The sequence below is a fragment of the Pteropus medius genome, unplaced genomic scaffold, assembly GCF_902729225.1.
Source record: "Pteropus medius unplaced genomic scaffold, Ma_sr-lr_union100, whole genome shotgun sequence".
Lineage (NCBI taxonomy): Eukaryota > Metazoa > Chordata > Mammalia > Chiroptera > Pteropodidae > Pteropus > Pteropus medius.
The window spans coordinates 12,360,130-12,384,381 of NW_024352783.1; the positions used below are offsets into that span (position 1 = coordinate 12,360,130).

The following is a 24,252-nucleotide window of genomic DNA, read 5'->3' on the forward strand; positions in this document are numbered from 1 at the left end:
TTTCAGTCAAGATGGAATAGCCTCATTTCTCTCAAGTCCTCCCTCCTGTAACTAAAAAATCCTGGGAAGAGTTCTGACTGCTGAGTGGCACCTGACTGATTCCCTCATTTCCTCGAAGTCTTTGCTCCAATATTCTCTACTTAAAACTGCAAAGCATGTCCCAACCCACACACCCCCATACCAGCATCCCTCAACCCTCAAACACAGCTCTATTTCCGTAATACATGAATACACCTTATCACACACTATATCATTTATTTATCATAAATATCTATGGCTTGTTTCCCGCACTAAAATTTAACGACCAAGGTGATTTTGGGTTTAAGCGTCTTTAACAGTTGCTGGAACACAGTAGGCCCTCAAATGTTTGCTAAATTAATGAACTTCAGTGACATATAGTCGGTTCAGCATATTTTTAATGGTAAAGATGAAATTACGCATGACATTATGTCCTTTTCCCCCAGCAGCACTCTGACAAAATAAAAAACACTTTAATGGGTATTCCTAAAATAATTCTTACCAGTTTGTAATTTAAACACAGGAAGATAAAGCGAATGCACCAGCCATTTACCTCAAAGAACAATGTAAAATAGCGCCCCGCCGCCGGGAGCACGCCTTTGGCGCGGCGCCGCGCGAGGCCCAGGGATCAGCACCGGAACTACAAACAGGCAGTGGGCGTGGCCCTCCCGCGGCTTTCTGGGACTTGTCGTTCCCCGCGCTCCTCTCGGGCCGGGGTCACAGTTCGGAATCCTGCGCTTCCAGGTGTCGGATTCCCGTGGGAGGTGAGAGGCGTCTGGCTGCTGGCGCCGCCCGCAGAGAGGCATCCGGCGGTGGGGATGTGGGAGTGCCCTGAGAGACGCGCTAGGCCGAGACCCGAAAGCCTGGACGGGCTGCAGTGGAAGGACGCGCGACCTGGCGGGGGTGCAGTCCAAGGCCGCACGTGTGTCCCAGCGCTGCGACCGCTGCTGCGTCCCCGAGATCCAGCTGCGGTCACCTGAGACGGCCCCTAGCGCGGCTGAGGCTCAGAAAGGCCCTTGGTCTCGCCTGGCTGAGCTCCGGCCTTGGCCGGCCTGGGAGCTTCGTGATTGCCTTTTCCACCCTGGTGACTGGCTTTGTTCCAAAGGTTTTGAGGGGACGTTAGGCTCCTGTGAGGGACTGAGGTTTCTGTCCCCACAGCACTGCCCTCGCTAAAAGGCTGCATCTGAGCTCCTACACCCCAGAAGCGAGTCAGGTCAGGGAAGGTGTCACAGGCATCCAAAATCCATCCCGAGAGGCGATGCATCCAACCGGAGCGCTTCTTCTGCTCTAACTAGAACTTGAGGCAGAAATCGGAAAACCTGAATAAATGGACACATCTTAGAGCAGCCAAGAGGGATGTAACCTCATGGGTTGGCGGGGGCTTAGCCTGTTTGATGGGTAGACAGGAGAGGGTGTGTGAAGGGTCGACTGAAAAGAGCTTAGTGGCAGGAGCTGACTTTTTTTCCTACAGTCTTGCTGGACTTGATTTTCATGGCTTTTTCTCTTTCCCCAACTCTACCTTTCCAGGACTCTGTCCAGAGAGGAGTAAATGACCAAATTCCAGGTGAGTTAAGGTTACTTCTCCAAAAATACCATCTCCCTGAGAATAAAAGTAATCTTTCTTTGGACAAAGGAAGGACATCAGTATTAAGTACCTTTTTGATGTCATTTCTTGTCTTTGTTCTATTTTTTCTCCATATTGTCAGACTCCAGTGTGAGACATATGGTATTTTATTAATATGGGTGTAGGAACATTCATCTATAAGGCCATATAGCTATCAAATGATGTTGTCAAGGTCTGCACAGGTCCCTGATGGCTTTAAATTCCACATCAATTCTCATGGAACCACCATGTATCCATGAACTTGGCCCACTCCCCAGAGCACTGGGCTTATGCTCTTTTGTTATAAGACTGTACACAGCATGGTTGCCTTGTCATTTCTCAAAGCCTGCCTCTTCCCATCAGACATTTCATTCACAATGAAAGTCATTCAAAGCTATTACATGGTCAATCCAGTGCTAAGTAGTCTTAGGAAAACAAACAGCATTAAAAACTACAGTGCTTTCCTTCATCAGCAGATTACATGTATGAAAAAAAAAAATATGCACATTAACAATAATCATTTATTAAACATGAAAGTGTTAAAAACATGAGAAAATGTGTTAAATAGCACAGTAGTTACCAAGTCACTCCCAGAAATGGTCCTCAACCAGGCTGTGCATCAGAATTATCTGTGGTGTTTTTTTAAAAAGTTAAGGTTCCTAGGCAGCCCTGCAGACCTGCTAAAAAGAGAATTTCACTTTTTTTTCACTCCTTTATCCCATTGATCTTTGTACATCCATAGATTTGTTGCATTTATTGTCACATATTTCTCTACATGCTTGATGTGAGCATCTCTAATGTAGGTAAAATGTTTGTCTTTTATGCTTTGGTTGCCTTGTTCCCTTTACCAACATATCTACATGCTTAATCAGTATAATGTTAAATTATCAACTAGCACTTTTTAAAAAACTGATTCCTCGTTTATCGCTATAGAACCATTTCTAGAACGTTACCTCAAGATTAGCACTTAGAATCATGGAATGCTTGAAATGGAAGGGGTCAGCCATCCCCTTTTCTGCCTTGGTGTCATCATTTTACAGAGGAGAGTTTTAATTCTGAAGGAGCTCAAGGGAAGCACCATGTCTTCTGTTGCAGACAGCAGAGCCAGAAGTAAACTCCACGTTTTCTAACTCCAGGCTGTTCTTTCTCGATAACTAAACAGGTCTTCACACCAGAAATTATTTGAACAACATATCAGGCTGGATTTCAAGGAAAAATAAATGGTTCTAACACCACCACCACTAAGATCATCTTTTTACTTGATGAATACAGTCCTCACATACATAGAAAAAGACTGTGAACTCCTATAAAAATTGGTTCATTTAGAGGGCGGTAAACTGCCTCAAAGTATTGAGAGCATGCCATCTCTGTGCCTTGAAAAGTAATTGGGGACTTCAGGGGAGATTAACATGAGTAAGACCCTGTGCTCTCTATTTTTTCCTTCTCTTCTGCCTGTTTCCTGATGAATATTATTTATTCACTACTGATGAAGTTGGGGTTTGCTAGTATAACAAATTTTGAGATTCTGATATATATTAATAACTTTTTGAATTTAAAGAAAGGACTTCATCTGACTAATACTTGCTGAGTATTTTCTATGTACCAGACATTGTCCTTGAATCTACTGAAAGGCAGGAGTCCCAATTTAACCCTGCCTCTGTGACTTGGACAAGTCACTTCACCATTATGAACCTTAGTTTTCTCATCCGAAAATGAGTGTTGAGTTTGATGATCTCGAGGTTCTCTTGTACTTGTAGCATTTGATTATTCTTGTAAATTGAATGTGAACTTATAAATACTTACCATTTAGATTCTGAGTCAGTTGTGCTAGTTGCTGAGGATTCAAAGATTAGTTGAGCATGGCCCCTATCCTTTAGAATCTTAAGCCAATTGAGGAAACAGATTTAATAGCTATAGTAGAGGTACATGAAAGATACTGTGAGATGGAGGAAGAGGAAACATCTAACTCGTCCTCATGCTTCAGAAGGGAGGTTGCTGATTGTCCTAAAACTGAAAGAAGTTCCAAAATGGGTGAGAGAAATGTAAGTCAGGGCAGAAGCAATGTGTTAAGGGCTATTTTAGATTAGGGCATGATGTTTGGATGACTACAGGTAATCCAATGTGACTTTAGCTCCTTTCCACCTCTTGCCCTCTTAATTACTGTTTCCTGCCCTAAGTAAATTGTTTGATCCAGCAGTGATGGGCTCTGAAAAGGAAGTGGAAAGCCACATGATGTATGTAATTTGGAGGAGTTTGACATTTGTCAGGGTAGAGGTTAGACAGGAAACTACTGTCGCATGACCTTCTACTTTGGTTGGCCTTGAGGATATTGAGTCCACTTTCCTAGAATAAGCATGAGTTCCGCCTTGGGGTAACTCATCAGCTCCACGAATACCAGGGGAGACTATTTATCATTCAGAGTCTTTTAGTCACAACTTTATCTTGCTTTATCAGGACCACTATTTTCTTTCTTTTTCCTTTCCTCTGTCACACTAATTCCTTTCATTTGGTCCACTGTCATACCATTTCTCATCTTGGAATATTCAGCCTACTCCAAAGTTTGTAGTCCATCAACATAACCTTTCCATTCTCAGCACAAACTTCTCCCCACCACTTTGTGGGATCTTAAAAAATTACTAATTCTGACTATCCAATCTATAGATTGAAAGATGACAAAACTTGTACTTTGAAGACCTAGCAAGGAATTATTGTGATCAAAATAAGAAATGAAGACCTTACCTAGGACAGTGGCAGTAGAAATAAAGAAGAGGTAACACATTGGAAGGAGATTTAGGAGACAGCATTGACAAGATCTGAACATTGTTGAGGTAGGGAAGGAGTCTTGACAATCCAAACTGTGGGATATAAGATGGATAAAAAATAAAAGGGAACAAAGATAACTGGTGGACTTTAATCTCAGAAGGGAGGAAAAGATTCAATCTAGAATGCATAGGGAAAGGTTAACCTTGGACAAAAAAACTTTTTCTCTGAGGTTGAGAAGAAAAAGTCTAAGGAGTGGCTAATCTGATTGCTTGATATTCGCTGAGCCAGGTTGTACTAACGGGTTTGTTTATGTCACTCTAAGGCAGCACCCTCTACTTCCATTTCTTTGTCCCACCTTTGCAGTAGGGATTTGCAGGCCTCTCTAGCCTCAGACACAGTGGAGGCTTGTGACCTTGAGGGGAAACTTCCACTTGCCTCACTGTCACCTTCTCCACTGGTGACTAATAGCGTAGTCAAGTCATTCCTTTGAGGGATTGTGGGGGAGGGAAGTTAAGGAGGGAGTTGGTAGTGCCACTTCAGCCTTAGGCCTCGTGAGCTCTTCTGAAGGTTACTGAGCATTTCCCTGTCTCAGAGTTAAGTTGCTCCTTTGGGTTTCACTTGGCTCTCATTTGTTTTAGTATCCTGGTATAGTATCCTGGTTTTTTTTTTTTTTTCTATGTGTTTTAGTTTTGTTTTAGTATCTGCGTGTTTTAGTTTTGTTTTAGTATCTTGGTATAGTATCCTGTTTTTTTTTTTCTGCATGTAGCCTGTAGACTGGTGCCAGCCCACAAACAGCTTGTTACCAGTCTGCAAAGACATAAAGACAGAAATTGAGAGTTTTACACTTTCATATCTGTTGAATCTAATAATTTTAAAAATTGGCATTGATATTTTATATGTCTTTATTGTATTTTACAAAATTGTCAGTCTATGACATATGAGAAATTTTTTTTAAAAAATGTGGTCCTTCACCAGAGGCAGTTTGAAAACTTTTGCTCCACTGACAGAACCCTGAAGGGAACAGATTCACTTTGAAGTTAACTAAATATTTGGACTCCTCTTAGGTGCCAGGCTCTGTATGAGGCCTTGAGGATGCAGCCATGAACAAATCAGACACTCTTTCTGTTCTTAAGGAACTTATATCTTAGTGGGAAGAGACAGACAGTAAATAAAGCAGACAAATATATAAGAAAATGAGATAAGGCATAATTAGTACAAAGAAATTAAAACGGGGGAAGTGATAGTTTGGGGCATCTGGTATTTTCACCATAGTCATCTTTGCTGCAGCATTTTTGCTGCATACATTTTGCAACATAACTAATTAGCCATAAAGCAATTTTTCTGTAAAAAAATATATATATATATATGAATCACAGTAAGAGAGAGACATTAAAAAGGACATAAAATTAAAAAGACTTAATTGTGAAATACAAACTATTTGAATACATTTAACGTGTGTGTAGATTCATGGCAATACTGCTCAAATAACTGATTTTATTTTGTGGATTGTGCCTAAGCACTTGTCTTCATTCTCTGAAAATGTAAGTTCAACTTTGCACCCCCAAGAAGGCACTCAGCCTTTCTCTTCCCCTTGTAGTGTGTTTAAAAATAAGAAACCAGTTCTTGGGGCAAATCATCATCATCTGATAGAAATGCTAACTGTTCTAATACTACCACCACCACATCTATCTATCACCATTATGAGGGCTAGTTAAGATTTACATATAATATAACAATGGGAGTGACTGCGAATGTCACCAATGGAGAAATGAAACCAAACTGACAACTGGCTTAAATACATTAGTCTGCTGAATGTAGTTGATTTGTCAGTGGAGCAATGAAACCAACCAAAGAAAATACAGTCAACCATTTTATCTTTTTTACAGCAAAATTTCCTTACTATTAGTTATACAGTGATATTTGCGACAAAAATACTTGTGGCAAAGATGCCATGGCAAAAGTACTGAGAACCATTTTTTTGGTGTTACTGTGGATTAGGTGGTCAAGGAAATGATTCTCTGAGGAGGTGGCAATTCGGCTGAGACCTGAATAAGGAACCAGGCATGTGAAGATGTGAAAAAAAAACATTCTGGGCAGAGAGGACAACTAGTGCAAATGCTCTAAGTAGGAATGTTTGATGTGATCAAGGATTTGCCAAGTGTGACATATCAGGTAGGAGTGAATCAGAGTTGGAGAATTGACAGGATGCCAGTCTGTAAAGCCTTGCAGGCCAGGATGAAGTCTGGATTTTACTCAATGTCCATTGAAAAGCCTTTAGAGAGTTTCATGCCTGATGTGTGTGTTTTAAAAGATCACTGGCTGTTATGTGGAAAATTCATTGTGTGGAAGAGCAAGAGAGACAAATAAGGATGTGGAGAGTTAATGACAGCTGGGGCTCATAATGATAATAGTGCAAAACAGAAGTGGGTAGATTCAGATATCTTTTAGAGGTAGAGTTGATAGGACTTAGTAATGGATAAAATGTGAGGAAGAGAGAAAAGAGACTTATAGGATTTTGGCTTGAGAAATTGAATGAGTCATATGAATATTTACTAAAATGAGGACAACTAGGGAAGAGCAGATATCAGTGGAGATTGTTGGGAGCAATAGTTTCAATGGGGCCTATTAGGTCCTTTTAGACATCCAAGTGTAGATAGATGTTAGGTGGAAAGTTGGAGCCTAGAGTTAAGGGGAAAGACTGGGGATGGAGATAAGTATTTGCAAATACCAAAGGAGAGTGTATTATGGTTGTGTGTACATATGCTATGTTATTTTTTCCAGTAACGTTCAACTAAGTTTAGAAGAAGAAAGGACATATGGTTGATATGACTAGGGAAAAATTTGAGATCTGAAGTACATTTTGGTTAAGAGGGAAAAAAGGGATTAAAGGATGGTTATTTTGATAAAGCAGATGCGATTGAAAAGGAAGAGCAGAAAGAATTGGAAAATGTTTTTAAGGTGTGGATATTAAGATATTAATATTTCAAATGTAGAGTGGTCCAAATAGTGAAATGATATGGTTATTGGGTGCGAAATGAGGCAGAGATCATTAGCACTACAAAAATTAAAAAATGTGATGTTAGAGTATTGGGTAAATTGTTCTTATGAGTGTTGAGTTTTGAGGAGGAATTGTAGGAATTGGGTGGAAAGGACAACTCAGCAATGACCACAAGATGGCAGTGATAAGGAAAGATTCAGTAGCTGGATAGCTTGAGCTTGAGTGATTTGTGGGTAGAAGGGGAAGGATTTGGAAGGAAGATGTAGCAAAGTACGTGAGAAAGGAAAGAGTTTCCAGCAAAACTTGATTTAGATCCCTTAGATCCCTAAACTGTACACTTCTGTACCCCTCTAACCTTTTCCAGTGCTATCATCCTCACCTTCCTTTCAGGGTGTTTGTGCAGATGGTTGTTAGTTAAGGAGGAATGTGCTTAATGTTTTAGGAACCAGTAATATTCAAGGATTTCTCTGTGGACTTCACTGAGGAAGAGTGGGGTCACCTGGACCCTGCTCAGAGGAAGCTACACAGAGCTGTGATGCTGGAGAACTACAGCCGCTTTGTCTCAGTGGGTAAGAACATGAGCCTGGACACCTGACCATTGAAGTCTTTGTTTCTTCTATTCTAAATAGCGATGGGGACCCAGGAGCTATGGTTCAGGAATCAAAGTTTCCTAATTTCTTTTTGGCACAAAAGGATATTTCTGGTTATTTTAAGCAACTATAAAACTGTACTTGGTAAGAATTGGAGACTAGTAGCTTTACTGAGTTGTCTGAGAAACCATACCTGGTTCATCCCTGATAAACCAGAGTTTGGGACTCATTTTACTTTCTGTACAATTACTCCATCCCTATGTGTTTCCCCAATGTGATCTCTCAGAGCAAGTTGAAGATAATTATGTAATGGAGAACAAATTTCAAAGGAATCGGCTAGGCACTGTGGCAAGTTACAGACCCAGGCTAATCCATGAGAGGAGACCCTTTTTAAATGTTCCAGGAGTTCTCTTTGAAGTTCTTTGGTAGAGAAAGCTGAGGCTTCAAGGATACTTTCCACAAACTGTAGCTATTCACTTACTCTCCCTTCTTCCTTTTCAGAAGGTTGTGGTCTTTTTCATTCATGGTGACCCTCTCTTATGTGTACTCTATCTTTTCCCATGTTTTCCCCACATGGTCTTGAACTATCTTTGCTTGGACTTTATTTTCATTAAAAATCCTCCTGCCCTACAATATCTAGTTTCTATAGCTTCTTTTCTTACACATTCATAGATTCATCCTTCTCTCCTTCTGAATATAAGACAATATTGTGGTGTGACAAAATCACATACCCTAGAGATAGATACGGGTATAATTGATATAGTTTTTCTCAGAAACATTGACTGCTTGAAGCAGAGTCTTAAGCATTTTTGATGTAATAATTCATTTTTAGGTATCTGTCCTGAGGAATTAATCAGTAACTCCAACTGAAAATTATAAACAAAGATAAGTCATTATAGAATTATTTATTTAAAATAGTGAAGAAATTACCAAATAGATCAGAGGGGCTTGGTTACACAAGTTATAGGGGATCACAAAAAAGAAAAATCTGTGGCAATTAAAAAATATACTGATAACGAGTTTTTAATCAGGAAGATACATGTTTGCCTACAAGGTTGAACCATGTGAAATTTCCATTTTGTAGTAAAAAACACATTCTATAAAAACAACTGAAAAAAAGTATCCTGTAATGGTGGCTTTTAGGGTTTTTTTCCTGCTTTAGTCCATATGGTTCTCTTCCTTCAGTAACTGTGTCTCAGAAACCATTACTTTCAACAAAACCTGGGGTGAGATGAGCACCACAGAGCTAAGTGTTCTCTGCAGGTGCTGAGAGCCATCCATTTCCATTTTCTTTTGATAAACCCAGTGCCTGTGCTCTATCCTTGTACCAAAACTGCTCACTTGGAGGTCACTGTTAAACTTTTGTCCCTTTCAGAACTTTTCCTTTTTAAATTTTTCTTTCAAAGTATTTACTATTACCAGTTTTTCTAATGGTTTTCATAGTGTTCATCTTAATCTTAAGATTTTTTGACTTGTATGAAATTATAGTTTTTGTTTCCTCTGGCCTCTTTTTTTTCTGCATATTCACTGGCTTCTCTGTCTTTAATGTTGGAAATCTCAAAAGTCTCGTTCCTTTGATCGTATCGGTGTTTCTCAGTTCTTACCCCCTTGGGGACAATAGTGCCCCTGTCATGAATGCACACTGTGTATGTATACCTGTCTGCATCCCTCAAAGAGCTATCATGCATTTAAATGATTTCAACTGCCCTTTCTACTTTGATAACCCTAATGTCTTTATTTCCTATCCTTGTATTAAATTCTATTCCTAGGTATTTTTTTGGCTATGGGATGTCTACACTTGAATATACAATGTCACTTCAAATTCAGTGTACTGAGAATTTTCAAATTTCTTTTCCTTTTTAATATCTTTTATCATATGCCTACTTTTGTCAATATTAACATTCTTCTCGTCCCCTAGTTTAAAAACAGGCCCTTACTAAGCTTCTCCCTCCCTGTCCTCAGTATCTGCAGTTCTCTTACCAATTCTTTTTTACTTTAAATCCTTTTAATTTATTAATACCTTAAGTCCCACAGATGTCACCCTAAAATGGGGCCACTTAACACTTGCATTGTGGTAACAATCAGCCTGATTGTTGGTATTATTCTTCAAGTTCAAGTTAGATGTTGTGACTTATCCCCCGCCTCCAAGCATATCATTTATAATATCACGCGTTGGATAAAAAACTGGAATTACCTTTAGTTGCTGGTATAGAGCCTCTAAACTCCCACCTGGATTTTGAGGCCCTTTGTGCCCTGCTCTTACCTATAGAGCACTGTTTTCTGATATCCCAATTTTGCCCTCCTTCCAGCTAAGCCTGTTTTCCTGAGGTCCTCCATGCTTCTTGGCTCTGGAACCTTTGATTATATCGTGCTCTGGTTCCTGATTAATTTTGTCCTTTACGATTTTATTCAAGGTTCATTGTCTGTGTGAAACCTTTGATCGCCCCTCCTCTTCTTTCAGAACCTTAAATTTATATCTCACAGTCTCAGACCTGTGTATGCTTTTGTATGCCTTCATTTTAACTGTTGGATCTACAAATCTGACTTATTTTTCTTGTTTCCAGCCAGGTTTCTGGAAGGAAAACAATGTATCTATTACTTCCTGTACTGTGTATACATGGCCAACATTTAAAAATTGACTGCTATGTTTAGCGGGAAAGAAATATTTCTTACAGTCTTATGAAAGAGACATCAAGTAAACACAATATATTACTATAAATTGATAAGTCCTATGAAGGATAGACAGTGCGCTCTGAAAATAAAGGCGTGGGATGGGACGAGGGTGATGTGTAAATTGTTTGGTTTCAGAGGAAGCCTCTGAAGTGACATTGAAACTGAGATCCAAAGGATTAATAGATATTAAACAAGTTATTGGTTAGAGGAAGAATATCCCAGGCAGAGAGATGTGTGAGAGAAGACCCAAAGACCTGGAATAGTGTGGGAAGAGGTGGTGGGCAGGGCCAGGCTCATCTGTGGCTCTTTGAAGGCATTGGTAAAAAGTGTGGATTCATGCTAAGCTCAGTGGGAAGCCAGCGGAACAACGGGGATTTACCCCAGTATCACTGGGACTGCTTTGTAGAGAGTGGTTTGCAGAGGGGGCAAAAGCGAAGTAGGATATGTGCCCCTAGTTTCAAGCTCTGCTCTAAGTTTTCCTTTTAAATTCATATAAAATCGAACGTAGTTGTCTAGCATTTTTTATGCAACATTAAAAATTCTCAAAAATTCAAAGAACACAGAAGTATTATGTGAAATAAAATCACCAGTAATTGTTTATCCTGTTTTTTCTATGTACTCCATACATTCATGTGTATGTTACAAATATATGTGTTAAGATTATATAAGATTAGACTGTATGTATTTTTCAGTTGGGTATTTTCTGCAGTATGTCTTGGAAACCTTTGTTGTCATATTAACTTTCTATAAAAGGGCCTCTGTCATTATGTCAGGATTTTCTTCTAATATTATATACTCATTCTTAATCATATTTTAAATATTTGAAACAACTAACATCACAAGGTTTTATTACTACTTATAATACCTACCATTAATATCATTCCTGCCCACTGATTTTCATAGACCTGTCATTTCCACAGCTATTTCCAAGTATTATTCAGCTAGGATGTTGAAGCAGTGTCCTTTGACCATTTAATAATTTTGGCCCATCTCATGATTTAACTGTTCCAAACTGCATTGTTTTACTTTTATCATTTTCTACTTTTTCTTTTTGCCATTACTTTTAAACTTTGTAAAAAAAGTAATACATTCACCTAGATAAAGCGAATTATGTGGAAAGGCTAACAATAAAAACCCATCTCCATGCTCTGCTGTTCCTTGTGCTGTTCCTTCTCGGAGGCACTCAGTTTTAATTCTTTCAGCTATTCCTTATTGTGCTTGCCTTCATATTTCTAATAATATGCAGCTACTACTTTTTTTTAAAAAAAAAGAATTAAACATAAAAAGGTGTACAATGTTATTTGTCAATTATATTTAAATAAAGCTGAACAAAAAAGTACAATGAGGATTCTGGACATGCTGGGGAACGGTGGAAAATAAATTATGCATGAGCAGCAAAGAAAAGTAAAATCTCCAAGTATGCTAAATGTTTTTAAGTTATTAAAGTTACACTGCAAAAATAAAAAATAAAAAGGTGCACGGTGAAAACTTTCTTTCATGTCCCCAGCTCCACTCTACCTAGGTTCTGATTGTTTGCAGATCCTGTGCAAATATCATTTCACAACTGTACCTGGAAATTTGAAGAATTGAAGCTTCCAAGCCAGAATGCTAAGTGTATATGTTTGTGCTTTTGATCGATAATTGTCAAAATGTCCTTCTTAGGAGGGTGATACCAATTTACACTCATAGTGTATGTCCTCAGGCTTTGGGTTTTTGCCAGTGTAACAGGTAGAAATTGGTACCTCAGTATAGTTTTCTTTTGAATGTATTATATTATGATGTACTGCTATTTTTGTTTCTAGATATTCGATATTTTTTATTGACTTCTTTATATCATAGATGAGGATCTAGCTCTTTTACGTTACATGCCCATCCTCCCAAGAATTTGTCAGTCACATCAGTGATTAATGCTTATATTGACTTTGTAATTCTTATTCCCTGCAGAGTCAAGTAGTATACTATGGTTACACTTCCTTTTTTTTCCTTTCCTAAAGCTAATACTTGTTGTTAAAATATATTTTATGTAGGGGGGATTTTCATTTCATACTGCTTTATAGGGTTTTCATTAATTTGGTTAATTACTATTGTTTGTTTTATGTATCAACAATTTATTCAACTTAATTTTCTGTTTTTTTGACTTCTTTGATCATTGCTGTTTCCTTTTTTTGTCTTTGTTCTTAGGTACATTCTATTTTAACAAGGGACTTCTCAAATTACTTTGTACTATAAAACCTCAACTTCTCTTTTCTTCAGTATACTCTGGATATTACCTTGTAGTGTTCTTTTTTATTTTTATTTTATATTAGTGTCAGGTATACAGTACATTGATTAGACATTTATATAGCTTATGAAGTGATTCCTCCGATTACTCTAGCGCCATCTGGCTCTACACTTAGCCAGTACAATATAATTGACTCTATTCCCTATGCTGTACTCTACATCCCCATCACTATTTTGTAACTACTAATTTGTATTTCTTTATCCTTTCACCTTTTTCACCCAACCCCCCTCCCCTTGGCCATCACCAGATTGTCCTCTGTATCTGTAAGTCTGTTTTTGTTTAGTTTGTTCCTTTTGTTCGTTATGGTCCGCATATAAGTGAAATCATATGTTATTTATCTTTCTCTGTCGGACTTATTTCACGCAGCTTAATACCCTCTAGATCAATCCATGTCATCTCAAGTGGTAAGATTTCATTTTTTTATGGCTGAGTAATATTCCATTGTATATATGAACCATAACTTCTTTATCCAATCATCTGCTGATGGGCATTTAGGTTGCTTCCATATCTCGGCTGTTGTAAATAGCAATCACTGCTATTTCTTGTATCATTATCATCTTTTTCTTAAAGTAATTAAAAGTTTTTTTGCTATAGTACATTCTTTAGTAATTATTTCAGTAATTGTTTAAATCCTTTCTCGTCTGAAAAAGTGTCTGTTCCTCCCACTGAAATGATTGGCTGGGTATAGAATACTAATTTCATAATGACTTTTCCTCCAAAATTAGAAGATATTTCTCAGTTATCTTCAGGTGTCCAGTATTGCTGATTAGTAGTTCGGTGTCAGTATAATTCTCATTTATTTGCATTTTCTGGGATTTCTTTTTCTCTCGAAGTCTTGAGGTTTCATATACTACTTTTAACATTCAGTGGGACCTGAATCTTGAGTTCTAGGAAATATTTTGGGTTTTTGTTGTTGTTGTTGTTATTGTTGTTGTTGTTGTTTCTTTAATCATTTATTTCCTTTCATTCTATCACCACTATATGCATAGAACTCCTACAAGATGGGTGTTTACCTTTTCTCTCCATCTATCCATCCTTTTACTCCACATTCTAGGAGAATCCCTCAGTCTCCCATATTAGCTATGTGTTTATTGTGCTATTCAGCCCATCTAGATTGCAGGCCTTAGAATCAGACTGCCTGACACTTAGCTGCTTAACCATTACAACCTCTGTTTCCCTGTGTGTAGAATGGGTATCCTAATAGTTCCTCTTACATAAGATCGTGCGGCTAGCTAGTGCCTGAGTGCTTCAGACCAGTAGAGTAGGTATTATTATGATTATCATCTTTTTCAATACTTTTATTAATTTAGAAGAATCTGATTTTTAATGGCATGTGTTTATATTTTATTATTAGATTGTGTTGTTTTTCTAGATGTGATATCCTCTCAGATTTCTCTGGGGTTTTAGTTATGTACCTTTTAAATTCTGTTTCCTCTGTTCACTATTTCTTGAGTTTGTGCCACTCTTTGTTGAAATTACTTTCTACTTTTTTGTCTGCTTACAGTTTTTAGTCTCATTTTTTTAAAAGTCTTGTGTTCATAGTATGATACTGGAGTGTACATATTTAGCTGACGCCAAACCCTCTTTGGTACATGCAAATTCTACTGATAGGGGACACCTCTGCTGACTGGACTTGGGATGGATATAATAAGAACCCAGATGGTAAGTGGTGTGGAGCACTTTTTTTGAGGTCGCCTCTTCAAGCAGGTCAGTTATCTGGGGCATGCCCTGCTTTGATCTCCAGCTCTGGGTTATCTGTTGTCAGAAATCCTGCTTCAGGGGTTACCTCGAGGCTTTGTCTTGGACACATGTAGAGTCAATTGCTTCTTTTCGTACCTTAATCAACCTGTCATTGTGCAGGTTCAGTATTACCTCAACTTCCGCTTCTCTTTTCAGCCTAACAAACACAATTAAGAGTCTTTCTTTAGCAGATCATTTATTTTGTTCTTGAGATTTTGTATGGAGCCACTTTTGTTAGCCACCCAATATTTCATTTTCTGTGGGGAGGAGGATGGTTGGGAGAGTGGCGCTGCTGATGGCAACAACTAGTCCAGCCATCAGAAATGTCTGACATGAATTAACAAACCTGAATTTCCAAGATAAACCTCTCTTATTTTATAATGGTTGATTCTGAGTTTGGAATTTGAATTTCTAGGGCTTCTTGAGGAGATCTCTTACTCTTTCAAGAAGTCTTCTCCTGTACATGATTTGAGCTGTACATTATTTTCCTAGTTTCTCCATCATTCCTAATCCATCTGCTCTTTATCATCTAGGACTTCCTCAACATTTTTATTCTAGTGATGACAACTTTTTTTCCCCAAGACTATTACTGATTTCATTTTTGTTATCAGCGTAATATTAGGATAGTCACTCTCATTGTTTTGGCCAATATATATACTAGTTAAGTTCAAAATCTGTATTCTAGCAAGTTCTCTTTCAGGAGTTCCAGACACATATATCTCACTGCTTACTGAACAGAGCAATAAGGTTCCACCAGCATCATAAATTAAACATCAGATTTAGAATTTGTCATCTGTCCTTCTCCACTCCAGCCTTTTCCTCTTACATTCCCTATATAATTACATAGCACCCTAGTCACTCAAGCAAGAAATAGGGGACCATGGTTGGTGCCTTCTTTCCCCTCTACATTTAGTTAGTCATCATATGATTTAGAGTCTCTCTCTCCCATTCTTTCCGTACTCATCATCCTTACCACTTTTCTCCTGATTTGCTACAGCAGTTGTCTCCCTAACTAAAGCCTTGCTCATTGATGAGCAAGTCAGTCATTTCACTCCCAATCAAAATCCTTTAATAGCTTGAAATTCTAAGGGTTTTAGCCCTAAATTCTTAGTAGTACACATCAAACCCTTTAGTCTGGCTCCTGCCATCCTCTCCAGGACTTAGTTTTTACCACTGTCATTTGCTTTATATACTTCACGAGATGTCATTTATTCTTTTCCTGAACATGTCATATTTTTCTCTCCACATTTCACTTTTTTTTCCCTTACATTTGTCCCCAGGTTTGGGTCGAATGCCCCTACTCTGTACTCCCATGCCTGGTTGTGCCTGAATCTACTGTAGCACTAATATGATGTTATCTTTGTTGATACAATTGTCTTCCTTCCCAGTAGGCATTAGCTTATTAAGCAAAGAGATTCGTTTTCTTCCTTGTATCCCTAGCATCTATTTTGGGGTTGCCAATTAAATGCAAATTTAATTAAAACAAAATGAAGTAAAGTGAAATGAAATGTAATTTATGGCAAGGGTATAGGATTCATAGCCTTCTGCAGAGTTAGGAGAGGAATACTTTTATTAGCTATGTTTAAAAGTAGAAACAAGATTACTGTCATGTGTACCCAAGCCTTCTCTCTGATATAACCCAAAGGACATGACTATAAGGACAAGACCGAACTTTTCCTCGTTACTAAGTCTTCGGGACTTAGGCACTCCAATTCTAAAATCTTGAAATCTACGCTTTGTTTGTTCTTATCACTGAATTCTCTTTGTTCTCTAGGAGACCTGAATGAAAATTCTGTGGAGAGTCTTCAAGAGAAAGGACTTAGGGATCAGTTATATAAACAGTTTTCCTACTGGCTAATTTTGAAGAGATGGCCAGTACGATAACTGGTAGTCAGGATTATGTTGTGAATCTTCAAGGGGAAGTGTACGGAAACCCTGAACTAGATCTTTCCCCTTATCAAAAGTGGGGAGAAGCATCTTCTCACGTTTCCAGAAACAAGAGCTGTGTCGTAACCTTTCAAAATGATGATTTCAAAAATATAGAAAGTGAAGATTATTTGTCTTTGAAAGTTCCGAATCATATGGCCACTCAGGACTCCTCAGTGACGTTCTGTAAGAATGAGCCCCAGGATCCTCAGGAAAGCACAAGTCTGTTTGTAACTGAAGAAAGCACCGAAAGAAAATTGATGGGAAGAAAAAGTCCTCCCATAGACCATTGTTCAGAGAACCATCATATTAAATCTACATCTGATGTAACAGAACTGGTCTCGCCATTGATCAGTGGCGAGGCAATCTGCCAGAATGGCCAATCAAAAGAATCCTCAAATCCCTTTGACTGTAACCGCAAAGACATTTATGGGTGGAAATCATGGGTGGTCAGTCATCAGAGAGCTCATACAGAGGAGCATCCCTGTAACTGTTATGACTGTGGGAAAATACCCAACACCAGCTCAGATAGTCATCTATGTGAGAAAATCCACACTGCAGAGAAACAATACCAATGTAGTCGGTGTGGTAAGGACTTCAGTGAGAGCTCAGAACTACTGCTTCATCAGAAAGACCACACAGAAGAAAAACCCTACAAATGTGAACAGTGTGGGAAGGGCTTCACGAGGAGCTCAAGTCTCCTCATCCATCGAGCAATCCACACTGATGAGAAACCTTATAAGTGTGACAAGTGTGAGAAAGGCTTCACGAGGAGTTCAAGTCTGCTCATTCATCATGCAGTCCATACAGGTGAGAAACCTTATAAATGTGACAAGTGTGGGAAGGGCTTTAGTCAGAGCTCCAAACTGCATATTCACCAGCGAGTGCACACTGGTGAGAAGCCCTATGAGTGTGGGGAGTGTGGAATGAGCTTCAGTCAGCGCTCCAACCTGCACATCCACCAACGGGTCCACACAGGAGAGAGGCCCTACAAATGTGGAGAGTGTGGGAAGGGCTTCAGTCAGAGTTCAAACCTTCACATTCACCGGTGCATACACACGGGCGAGAAACCTTACCAGTGCTATGAGTGTGGGAAGGGCTTTAGCCAGAGCTCAGATCTCCGCATCCATCTTAGAGTCCACACTGGAGAGAAGCCATATCACTGTGGCAAGTGTGGGAAGGGATTTAGCCAAAGCTCCAAACTCCTCATCCACCAGAGAGTACATACTGGAGAGAAGCCCTATGAGTGCAACAAGTGTGGGAAGGGCTTCAGCCAGAGCTCCAACCTCCACATCCACCAACGGGTTCACAGGAAAGATCCCCATTAAAGAGCTCTTCAGTCACATGCTTGTACAAGACTTCGATGTTTTTAACATCACTTTTTGTAGTCAGTGCAGGAGAGAGATAATAAGAATTATTCAGATAGGTTCCCTCACTGAAAAATCATTCATTCATTTAAAGGATTTAAATACCAAGAATTTTGTTATGCTATGCAGTGAACCGATTGTTCTAGTTCCTTAGTTGGTTAGAATGAACACGTCTGTACTCAGTAGTTCAGCCAGTGTTATTAGAACTACCTATCCTACCCAGTATTTACAACAGCAAGAACTTGTCATTTATCCAAGCAGAACATGTTTCCCTTTGTTCATAATCTCTGAGAAATCAGAACTCGGACTTGTCACCAAGTTATGTGCCTTGTGATTTTCATATTTCCTTCCAGCCCTGAGTAGCTCTGTCTAAACTATGATTGTTGGTTTTAGGCCAGGGGGAGGGCGATTGGAGATAAAATAGACATGGAAATTTTTTGTGTTTATTGCAAAAATGTATAACAGTCTGTGGCCACACAACAAGGAGGTGGAGAAGAGCTACTTGTAGTATGCCCTATACACCACTTTATAGGATGTTGAACCCTCTCATCCCCCTAAAGCAACTGCTCAAGACCATAAGTACTGTAGTTCTTTTTCCTGGTTTCAGCTAGTCTGTCGCCACCTCATATGACGTCCCCAAACTAAAGCTAAGTAGGTTATATACACCATGTTGAAACATCAAATGAAGTTGAAACCTATTTAAGTGAATTTAATTCCTTTCTCAATACTTCCCTCTTGTTTCCTTAATTTCCTTCACTACCATGTTCTATGCTAAGCAAAACAAAAGAGGAAAGTTTTTGATATTTGTCTCTTCAGGCATATCTCTTTATTTTAATATTTGATGTACTCCAAAAAAAGTAATTTGTTTTTGCAGGATTCCCAGCCTCTTTAAAATTCACTGTAGACATCTAACTCATATTTATAAAGTTATTTTTATATTTGACTAAAAGTACTTCATATAAAAATAGATATATAAAAATTTTTAAACCATATTTGGAGAGTAAGTCTGGGAAGATAAGCCTAAAATACGCATTGTATCATACATAATTCACTTGGGGTGGGATTGGGTATGGAGCTAGAACACCTGAAAAAGTTAGGCATTTACCCTCTAGGAGTTAATATTAGAAACTCATGCAACAATTTAAAGTAGAAAAGTGATTGCAAATACATAACTAGATCCTAAGTTACAATACAGATTGCCATACTGTTGAAAACTGGATTTACTCTGCTATCAAACCAACAGGTTTCTCACAGAGCTCAGGGAAACATTCTCCCTACAAATTTTTGTTGACGGGTTTCCTGGGCCACCAACTCATCCCTATTTTCCTGTGAACACTTTGATTCATTTACATGAGTTTTCTTCCCAAAGTTCTGAGCCTGCATGAGTCTCAGGACGTTGCAAGAGTTAAAAATCTTGATTTGTAAAAGTCCTATGATGTTCATCCCCTTGAACATCCACCATTAGGTCCTCACTTGGAGGAATTTGATGAGATACTCCTCCTTTTCCTAAGGTTCATTTACCTTCATTTTCTTTTAATCTTTTTTATTATGGAAAATTTCAAACAGCAGAAACTAGACAGAATAATAAAAGATCGCTTCATGAACTAATCACTCAGTTTCAAGTGTTATCAATACATTATCCTATGCCATTTTCATCTCCATCTCTTATAAAAATCTAGAGGATTAATATTTATGAAACTCACCAACTTAGGATTTCTTAAAGTTATTTGTTCACAGGACATTTAATATCAAGAGCTCATGAGTCATAATGCATGTGTGAATGAAAATGGCAATAAAAAAATCTCAAAAGTAAATTTATTCTCTTAATCATATTTCAGTGATATAGCAACCAACATTAATGTTTACAATGAATCAATGGCTATCAAAAATACATTATAAAACTAGAGGCTCATCACACCAGCAGTTATCAAGGTTATATATATCAACAATTAATGGGCAAACACTGCCTATGTATCAGGGAGCAAAGTGGATACTACATATTCATTCAGTTCCGGGGCTATAGCACACTGTTTTTCAAGGAGCAGACTGTTGCATAATCAGAAGTGTGTGCACGTGTGTGTGTACAGTAGCCCCCCATACACACATTCACAGGGGATATGTTCCAAGACCCCCAGTGGATGCCCGGTGAATAGAACCAAACACTATATATGCTATTTTTTTCTATACATAGATACCTACAATAAAGTTTAATTTATAAGTTAGGCATAGTAAGAGATTAACAACTATTAATAAAAGTTATAACAATATACTATAATAAAAGTTATATGAATGCAGTCTCTCAAAATATCTTGTACTCCACTCACCCTTCTTGTGCTATGATACAGTGCCTAAGTGATGAGATGAAGTGAGGTGACTGACGTAGGCATTGTGACATAACGTTAGGCTGGCTACTACTGACCTTCTGATGAGAGAGCTACTAAGTGACTAACAGGCAGGCAGTGTATACATCATGGATATGCTGGACAAAAGGATGATTGACCTCCCAGACAGGACTGAATGTGATTTCATCAAACTACTCAGAATGGCACACAATTTAAAACATAAATTGTTTAATTCTGGAATTTTTCATTTAATTTTTTCTAACTGTGGTTTATTATGGATAACTGAAACCACGGAAAACAAAACCACAAATAAGAGCGGACTACTGTATATATACACAAATATACTTACATATTATATGTGTGCATGCATGTGGGAGGGGAACTTAAAATTTTAGAAAAAAATGTACTGCTCACACTCTTTTCCTCAGAACAAACTGTTTACTGAACCAAGTTTTGGTCTCTGTTCTTTCATGCCTTGTGGTTTTGCATATCCGAAAAAGGGACACAACAAATATTGATTCCTTATTTACTGGGCTCCTATACATATTGTGAATGAACTTTTAAGTTTGTATGTCTTTTCCTGTCCTCCTGAGTGAGCTCCAGACTTAGTATCTCTCAAACCCAAACCTGCTCCTTTCCCCTTCTTCTTCATCTGGGTAGTGACACCACTGTTCAGTTTTTCAGGTCTAAAACCAAGGAGTCATCTTTAATTTATCTCCTTCTCTCATACCACACATTCAGATCATCAGCAAGTCCTACCATTTTTTATCTTTAAAATATATCCTAAATCTGACCCCTTCCCACTACCTCCACCAATATCAGGCTACCATAACTAATCTGGCTTTACTGCGATCACCTCCTAACTCCACTTTTAGCCTTCACACAACTTCTAGAATTATCTTTTAAAACACACAAATCCGATTACATCGTTCCCCTGCTCAAAAAACCTCCAATGGTTTTTCATTACACTCATAATAAAATCCAAATTCAACCTGTCCTCTAGGCCCTATTCCCCTTTAACCTCATCTTATGGTACTACTGCTCATTTCCACAACTGCACTAGCTTTCTTGCTGTTCCACAAACACATGGGCTCATTCCTATCACAGGCTTTTATGCCAGGATTCCCCCAGACTGATTCACAGTTCTATAACCCATTTTATTTGGGCCTTTGCTCAAATGACACCTCTTCAAGCATGTTATGTTCTTCCCTAACCACTCTATTTCTCTATTTTTAATACATTTAATTTCACTATTTTATTAAATTATCCATTCACTCATTCTATATTAAGTTTAGAAGTTGAAGAGTAAATGAATAACTGATTTATTGGTAAATAAATTCTGATGATGTCCACCATTTATTGGGAGGAGGGCTGTGAATAAACTCAAATAAATACCAATGAGGAGTAGGAGCATACTAGTCACAATTAGGGGTTCGGAGAGGGTTTCTCAGACAGATAATATTTTAAATGAGTTTTGAATAAATGAGGAAACAGGATGAGAAGAGCCTTCCGTATAGAGAGAGTAGCACATAGAGAGGTACGAAGGAGAACAAGTCAGGTTAAGGGAATACAAGAAGGTATCCAGAATGGGTGGCAGTGAGTGATATCTTGAGTAGGTGGGGTTTACAAATAATTTTGTATGTCACACAAGGAAGTAAGGTTTTATCCTATAAATGATACATAGTCACTGAAAGATTTTAAGCAAGCTCAAAGATAGAAACCTAGACTGGCCCAAGAGGAAGAAGAGAGAGAAGTAAAAATTTTAAAAAGTAAAAGAACTCTACGACAACTATCTGACATCATTATAAAGACAAACAGGAGTGGTGAAGTTAGAAGCCTAGCAGAGTGAAAGATGTCCCTGGATCTCTCCCCTTGAAATAACAATAAGCTGAACATCTAAAACTCAACAAATAATACCCAACCTGCACACAAGCATATCTGAGTGAGTGATCTGCGCATAAGAGCTTCCAGAGGTCAGAACCACGGGAATCTGGGGTGTATATTGGGAGGAACACAGAAGTTGCCTCTTGCGGCTGGAGCTCCCTGCAGGAAGAGGGGGAAGGAAGAAACTGTGCTGGTTCGACAAACATCCCTGCCTGAGAGATCTGTAAGCTCCATGCAGCAGATTCCAGGGATCAAGGCCGAAAGTGTAGCGGTAACTAAGTGCAGAGGGGCAACGCTGGGTCTAAGCAGCCATGGTTGCAAAGTGCAAGGCTGAGACACAAAGACTAGCAGCAACCCCCACCCACCAACCTAGAACGTGCCCTCCCTCCACCCCATATCCTCCACGGAACGCCACGGAGCCCCAGGGTAATTTGATCAAATGCTACCAAAACTGTCACTAACACTGACAGAGACGGAAACCGAATGAAGCAATCACAATTGAATATTTATAAAAAAAAAAAAAAGGCATTATTAAGTCTCAAAGCAGGGATCCAAGAGGCTTGGATACCTCCTACTGGAAACCAAAAGAAAAACACCTTCTTAGCAACAGGCTAAGTAGAGATCTCTATATAATAAATCTTTCTGGGGGGGAGAGGGAAGCAAAATACACCTCATCAATGCCCAGGCAAAGAAACAGTCCATCAAACACCATGAACAACCAAGGTGACAAAGCACCTGAGAAAAAAAAGAAAATCTTCATTAAAAAAAAAAGCTTAAAAACATAGAAATATGCAACTTAAATGACAGAGAAATTAGGATGGTACTTCTGAAAAAACTCAATGAGATCCAAAATAACTCATTAAAAATTGTAGAACTTGAGAAAAAAATTAGACCAGCAGAATGAGTTTTTTAGCAAGGAGACTGAAACCTTAATTAAATAAGAAACAAAAGGAACTTTTGGAGATAAAGAACACATTAAAAGAGATGAGGAATGAAATAGCAAGCTTAGGAAATAGAGTTGACCAAATGAAGGAAAGGATCACTGATATCAAAGACAGAAATCTAGAAATAATTCAGAAGGAAGGAGAGACCAAAGAATGAAAAAAAAAAAAAGAAAGAGAAATACTAGAACTAGCTGATAGCATCGGGAAAGGAAACATAAGAATAATAAGCATTCCAGAAGGAAAAGAAAAGAAAGGATCAGAAAGCATTTTCAGACAAACAGTTGAGGAGAATTTCGCAAATCTAAAGAATGAGCTGGAGCTTCGAATCCAAGAAGCTAACAGAACACCCAGTTAGGGCTTCTCCAAGACACATTATGTTAAAATTATCAAAAATTAATGACAAAGGAAGAATTATCGAGACAGCCAGGGAAAAGAAGACAGTAGCATATAAGGAAAACCCATTAGACTATCTTCGGACTTCTCACCACAAACCTTACAAGCAAGAAAGGAGTAGAACCAAATATTCAAACTATTAAATGAAAGGAATTACCAGCCAGGAATAATGTATCCAGCAAAGCTCTCCTTTAAATATGAAGGAGAAATAAAACACCTTTACGGACATACAAAATTTGGGAGAATTCTCCGCTATGAGACCTGCATTAATACCAAGAGGGGTCAGCCCATCTGAAACAAAATGACGAAAAAATGCATAACTATGAGTAAGGCGATTAGCAGGCAGACAGAAGTAGCGTGGTGAAACCCTTAACAAGAACAGGACATTATAAGCTTTAAACAATACCACAATTGCTACTGCAAGATAGAAATGAATGTTCAGCATACATAGGGACAATTTGAGACAACAATAACAGAAAAGGGAAGATTTCAAAGATCCAAATTTGTGAAGGGAAATGAAGATAAGGCACATGCAGAAGAAAATAGACTACTGTATGTATGTATGCATGTATACATAACTATCCTTTACATAAATATAATGGTAACCACATGGTAAAAATCCGGAACTGAAGTACATAACATAAAACAAGAACCAGAGGGAAAACTCAAAAAAAAAAAAAATCAAATTGAAATAACAGACAGAAACTCAAGGACAAAGAAAAAATAGAAA

The 24,252-nt window shown here is 38.3% G+C and overlaps 1 protein-coding gene across 2 annotated transcripts; it reads left to right on the plus strand.

Annotated features, from left to right (window-relative positions):
* The first annotated feature begins 688 nt into the window (after window positions 1–688).
* On the plus strand, window positions 689–20,751 carry ZNF239 (zinc finger protein 239). Of its 2 annotated transcripts, XM_039847650.1 has the most exons (4): window positions 689–782; window positions 1,546–1,582; window positions 7,825–7,951; window positions 16,441–20,751. In XM_039847650.1, exon 4 carries the CDS (start codon window positions 16,535–16,537, stop codon window positions 17,918–17,920), a length of 1,386 nt encoding a protein of 461 aa, XP_039703584.1. In that variant the 5' UTR covers window positions 689–782; window positions 1,546–1,582; window positions 7,825–7,951; window positions 16,441–16,534; the 3' UTR covers window positions 17,921–20,751. The 2 variants fall into 2 exon arrangements, with proteins under 2 accessions (XP_039703584.1, XP_039703583.1); XM_039847649.1 differs by lacking the exon at window positions 7,825–7,951.
* The last annotated feature ends 3,501 nt before the right edge of the window (window positions 20,752–24,252 follow it).